At 32.3% G+C, this 6,708-nt stretch overlaps 1 protein-coding gene across 1 annotated transcript in view; it reads left to right on the top strand.

Moving 5' to 3' along the window:
• LOC117101177 overlaps positions 1-6,596 on the top strand; it is a 15,307-nt gene extending 8,711 nt beyond the window's left edge. The window contains exons 7-10 of the mRNA XM_033241066.1: positions 31-251; positions 3,286-3,535; positions 3,793-3,870; positions 4,561-6,596. Of these exons, the coding sequence (XP_033096957.1) occupies positions 31-251; positions 3,286-3,535; positions 3,793-3,870; positions 4,561-4,712 (701 nt within the window). The 3' untranslated portion in view covers positions 4,713-6,596. The remainder of the gene's footprint in view (positions 1-30; positions 252-3,285; positions 3,536-3,792; positions 3,871-4,560) is intronic.
• Positions 6,597-6,708: the final 112 nt, after the last annotated feature.

Below are 6,708 nucleotides of genomic sequence, written 5' to 3'. Positions count from 1 at the left end.
TTGTATATTGTTTAATTTAATTACATTTAGGCCATTTTACCCAAATGGTATGGAAAAACTCGAAGCAATTCGGGATCGGTAAAGCAATCACAAAGGACAAGCGAGTGGTGGTGGTTGCCTCATATGAGCCACCCGGCAACTATATCGGTCAGTTTCCCGACAACGTGTTTAACAGAACTGATGGATATCTACCACCAAAGCCGGACGGAGCACATAAAGTCAAGATTGTCAAAGCGGCAGATGATAAGAAGGTAAAATCTCATTGCAAAACATTGAATGTGGGATGTTCGCCAAGAAAAAGTAATAATAATGAGACCATCCATCTAGGCCTAACTTATTCTGACGAGGCTCGAAAAGTGTTAGGCCTCGGTATCTTTAATTAGAAAGAAAATATACATGTTTGCACGACTTTCTGCTCAAAACCATTAAACCATCCATTGGAAGCCTTTTAAACTACCAAGCTACAACATCTACTTTTGGTAGTGGTTGTCGCCGTGGTTGTGTTTCGGGAACCAGACTGAGGTTAGGGTTCGAATCGTTGCTGTGTACTTCGCTTATGTCTTTGTGTCCTTCTCTGCACCCGGAGTATATAAAGAATGCCTGGTAGGATGTTTTGATATTGAATGCATTGGTCTGTGTTGCCTTAACACGATTAAAAATTCTACCCAGGAAGTGGAGGAGAGAGATTGCACAATGTGCCGGTTTGGCAATTATCTATGTGCCGTTACTGTTTCTTGAATTAAGTAATTGATTTATTAATCACTTGTCCTATTTAAAATAGCAGATTGATGGTTAATATATTCACGTAAATGCTATTGATTTTTAAAAAAATGTAGACTAATACAATTTCTCCAAGACACATCGTTACCCTAAGCGATGATCAAAGGTCACGAACGCTTAGAAGAAATACTTGACAAAATAATGATTCAAAAAGGTCTGAAGAATGAACGCATCCAAAAATCAATAACGAGAGACCTTCTAATCTAATCAATTAACTGCCCGTATACGCGCATGCGCAAATATATAAACACGAATTACTTTAAGAATAAGAACGGTTACTACCATGTAAACCTGTTTGTTTGCAAGACTAACTGTAAGTACCGGTATTTATTTTACTAGTTTTAATCTAATGTTGATTTTAGCTTAAATTGGAATTCATTCTCCATTATGAAGTAGGCCTAGGCCCTATTTTGCTTATTTCACATACGTCGGCTGAACGGGATTTTGATTGAAATTGCCTGATAATAATAAATCGAAATCCTTTAAGATGTCGGCTATGGCAATATTATAACACATAACACTGCGAATATTAAATAAAAAACATGTAAAATCATAATTCAACCATTGATTTAATTTTATTCAACATAGGCAAATTACAACAAAGACCACAGACCTATAATGCATGTTTACTCAATCGTGCTATTCCAGCCATATTGAATGTCTCCCGGACACTGTTAATGATATTACAGCGTTCTTTTAGCTTCATACTTTAAAATGCATAATAGAGTATAGGCCTAGTTCATTAACGTTTTCTCACGATACAATGAATATGTTATTGCGATGCATACTAGCTGTCTATCAGTATACTTGACCATTTTTTAAAATAAAACATAAAGATGCTGCGCGGTGGGTTAAGTGGTTTCCTGATTACGTATGTTGATTTATGTCCCTTACTGATGTATCAGTCGTTTATAAGAACAACTCATATTCAAAGGCAATATAATAAATGCTATATTAGGCCTAATAGACAGGCAAACTATACACGATAAATTACATAATTTTCTCATTTCCCCCAAATGCTAAGATAACATTTAGTGTGTAATCGTTTGAGTATTTGGCATCGATATGTATTGTTTAGTTTATAGTTACATACAGAGTTACAAATACAATGAAACATTTTAGTGCTAAAATTGCTATCTGGGAAGGTCAGCACACAATTGTTTCTGTGAAGTGATGACATTTTATAGATGTGAATAGTGGCTTAAACAATTTTGGTCCCGTGGTGCCCCTTTAATAGGGATTCCACTTTGTATATAAATACAATGTTTAAAAGAGCTATGCTAGGCCAAATTGTGGGATACCTCTGAGATCCATAATTTGGTCACGGTACTGTATTGATTCTAAGCAGAAGGAACACTAAGCACAGGATAATTTTATGTTGAAGATTTGGTTCGAACATGGTAAGAGATGATATTTTCTTAGACCGGTTCCAGTACAACAAAATGCACCGTAATTAAACTGCATAGATTGTCACCTGGTTAGGGAAGATTCAGTCCGAAACTTAAACATGAAAAAGCTAGAGCAAAATAAAGCATTATGATTTAACGCATAAATAAGCAGTACAAAACCCTACATCAAAACTTTCCATCAAAATACCAACGATCAGTCTTTTAATATGCATGAGTAAGTATAGAAAGGTTCTGAAAATAATAAATAAAAAGTAAGATGATCAGATTTTTGCAAAGATTTTGAAAGGAGATGAGAATGACATTTTTCAATGGAATGTTAGACAGATTTTGATGATCACCTTTAAAATAGGCAGGTACCTGGCTACCAAACTAGGAGTAGGCCTATAAACATTAATCTTTATCCTGGTAAATTGTACGATGTAAAGCGCACTGCAATGGATAATTTTACATATTTTTGTTTAATCTTGTTTCTGTGTAAAAGAAGGCTGGCAACCAGCCCTCATTTCATTCTGTGTTATCAAAATATGAGTTGGAGTTCTTTATTTTGTACAAAAGGAAAATACAGTAGGTGCAAAATTCATCGCAGAATAAATTTTAAAAAAACATTCAAACACATAAATGAAGCGGTATACTAATATTTTTTTGTATGCACATTAAGCATATTCAACAAGTTTAATGGCTGCTATTAAACTTTTTATGGGGTTGGTACAAGGGATTATGATAACGCTATAGCCTCCATGAACTACGTGATTCACCTGATGAAACTAGCTCAAGCTAGCGAATTTTCAATAAATTCTGTTAGATGATGCTACTGTACCGATTTATTTTTTTATACGCTACCTGGGTCATCATTTATTTTAAGTCTACTTTTGGTTACTCCTTATTAGTGATGTGGACTATAAGCATGGTGAAATTTCCTGTACATAAATGTTACAAACGAGGTTCCATAACCGATGTGTTTTTTTCGACGATATGCTGGTTTGGGGTTCAACTCAAATCAAGTTCAGTACAATGGACGATGTATTTTTATACAGTTTTTTTCAAATGCAAATAATAATATATATAATTTGACTGTTTTAACTGTTAATCTTCGCAGGTGCAAGCCAAAAACTTCAAAATGGTACCAGACGATTTGAAATCCTTCCAAAAAGATGCATTGGAAGCCCATAATAAGTACCGATCAAAACACAAGGCACCAGCTCTGAAAGAATCAAAGGAACTTACAAAAATGGCTCAAGAGTGGGCGGAACATCTGGTCAAAAATGAACTATTTGAGCATCGTGAATCCCGTGACACTGGAGAAAACATCGCCATGCATTATTCATCCGCCAGTACTAACTTTACAGGTATGTGTCATTAGAATTCTGAAAAACATAACCACACCCTTCTCTCATAACCTTGATAGTGAGGCATACGTGTGTGCCGGTGCTTCCACACTCAAGGACAAAAAGTAAGCATAAAACGTATTTAATCAATGTCACAATTATATAATGTATATATGTAGGCCTATATATACATGCATTTTATACCCACGTCACTTATATAGTTACCGCACCTGATTGTAGAATATTTAAAGCGTTTTTCTTTCATTTAATAATTGCAGGTAAAGAAGCTACCGACATGTGGTATAGTGAAATCAGTAAACATGACTTCAGTAGCCATGAATTCCAGCCCGGTTCAGGTAAATCATTGAAAATTCTTCTGCTGCCAACAACTGGCAACATACATCGGGGCTAGGTCAGAGGCATCTTTTGTCATTCTCTTTATAGTTTGATGATATTTACTAAAAAGAAAAAAACACACATTTTTATAGAGGCGCAACAGCTAAAAAAAACCATTCACTTTCAAAATGATATTCCAACAATTTATAATATCAATGGAAAGTCGATAAAAAAAAACTGTTTCGCAAACTCAACATATGGTTGTGAAAACTAAAGTTTTAAAAACAGATGATAACTACAGGAACACTGTTTTTCAAAAACCTTCAGTGCTATTTATTAATAGATATCTAATACAATAACTAAGATATTACTTATAAGACACACTTAAATTTTAAATCGACAAGCCATTGTGCTTTGATTTCATAATTTCTAATACTGTCAAGCCAATTTCGTGGTAGTCTGAAACGTCATGTATTAACGATAGTAATAATGGCGCCCTCTGTGTTTTTAAAAGTTCAAAGCCGCACAACTTTTGTAAAGACACTCCTTGCAAATATGGAAAGAAAAATAATGCAAAACAATACAGATTGTTTTTGGGTGATACTCTATCCGACAAAGTTTATTCTTATTTTATTATTTGATTTTGTATTAATTAGAAAATGTAATATGTTACTGTGATCTAACTAATCACATAACCCTGCTTTCCACAGGTCATTTTACACAGGTTGTATGGAAGGGTTCAAAGGATTTTGGTATTGGCAAAGCAATCACCAAGGAAGGAAAAGTTATTGTTGTTGGTAATTACAGGCCCCCAGGAAACATTATGCAGAGGTTCGCAGAAAACGTGTCTTCGGGCAATTAAACAACCTGATGTAAGGTACCCTGGTTTAATTCATGCGTATTAGTACCAAGCCCAAGAGAGTATTAACGTCGCGTGTATTGTATTTTCGAGAGTTTTATGCACCTGTAAATAGATAGTGCTTTTAAAGACATATATGATAAACAGAAGGTCAAAATGAGGGATACAGAATGATATAAAATCAAACAAGCAATAATTATACTCCAATACTGTACTATTGATCATTCCTATGTACTCCTAACAATCGTAATTCAGGTAATACATTAGTACTGCTTCACAAATCTAGTCTTCCAAAACACATTTTTAAATATATTGATATTAATTCTCATTAATTTAGTCAAATATGCGAACCTGAAAATACATTGAAATGTATTACAGTATTGTATACAATAACATCATAATATAGAAAAGAGTAACCTTATGTATTACACCTATTGTTACATTTCCAGTTTTAAAAAAATACACTGATAAAAATAATACCTTTCCAATTGTAAGACGTCACAATTATATCGATATCTTGTGATGCCTTATAGGCAGTCAAAGAAATTGACACGTCAGTGCACCAGATTAAATACTACTACTAATAAAAATAAGGCAGTGTCTATAATAATGTTTACCAGTTTCAATCGAATCCCTAATTCCGATTAGATGTTATTGAGCAGACTTAATCCAATCCATACCCAATCAGAATTGGGAAAAATGAGTATTCGAAAGTCATTGACTAGATACATAGTTAATGTTTGTATCTTCGAATTACGTACCTAATAAGTAAAGAATACATAATTTTATAAAACAAACAGATACTATATAATTAGTACAAATTAGTATAAATAGATGGTGAATGATGAGGATATGTCTTTAATATATAAGCTCTCAAAAAAGCGGCTGTGAAAGATAAATAACTAGTTAAAATTATATTGGTGATTAGTAATGATTAATTATCCTAGTGATATCTATTAAGCCTAATATTTATTCATATCATTATGTTCTTTAATATAAGTTATTAAAGATAATACGAACAATTAATTACAACGATATTTTACGTTCGGTTCTTAATTAATAAGTATTAACATTTACCGGTACTGTTTTATATTCCATGATAATTTATAATGATAAATTATACTTGTAAAGTGACACTAATACTAAATTATTCATTTTAGAAAAAAATGAAATAATGTATATATATTTAAATACTAATATTAACGTCTCAAATTTTCTGTCATGATTTTAGTTTTAATTTACAAGACAAGAGTATAATACTACTGAATATAATATATTGCAATAATAATATTATCATAATATTATTATGATAAGGACTAGCAAGAATATAAGTACAAAATTTAAACACTGTTCGTTAAAGTATCATTATTATGATTATTATTATTATTATTGTATAAATGGTAAAAATGTTATTTAAAATCGTGTATGTGTCACTGATAATCGAGTGCGTATTACATCAGCATTATCTGAACAATACCTCCGCAATACTGAATGTAAAGAAGATAGGTTAATATAAATTAAAAGTAAACATAATTACACATACTGTAAAGTTTCAATTGATTATTTCTTACTCAGAACCTTTTTCAAAGCATTACATTTTGTTTTTGCTGATTTGCATATAATGACGCAATGTTCAAGTTTAATTTCCATTAGTTACATTCCAATTTAGATAATGTTTTTGTTATTGTTTACTGAAAGTGCAGTATCTATAAATTAGTGTAGGTCTATAATTTATTGTATATTATGGTGTGACATACGGTAACTACATTTCACTTAAATTATCCTACTTCCTTTTGTGCAATGGTCCGATATCGATTCTAAGAAATGTTGATTATAAAAATTGATTGATTTTGAAAAAATAAAATGAGTAAAAAAGTACTAGATTGACTTATGTTTGTGTGTGTGTATTCTTTGGCTTATTTTGCCAATCAAACTATTGTACGTGGAAGGATCGGTGTTACATGACAACGGAAAAATGTTCTAACACCGTTTGAAGATT

This window comes from Anneissia japonica, unplaced genomic scaffold (assembly GCF_011630105.1).
Source record: "Anneissia japonica isolate Jap-2015-1 unplaced genomic scaffold, ASM1163010v1 scaffold7766_len575116_cov191, whole genome shotgun sequence".
NCBI lineage: Eukaryota > Metazoa > Echinodermata > Crinoidea > Comatulida > Comatulidae > Anneissia > Anneissia japonica.
Note: the sequence above shows the minus strand (reverse complement) of the source record. Positions and strands in the feature narration are given on the sequence as shown.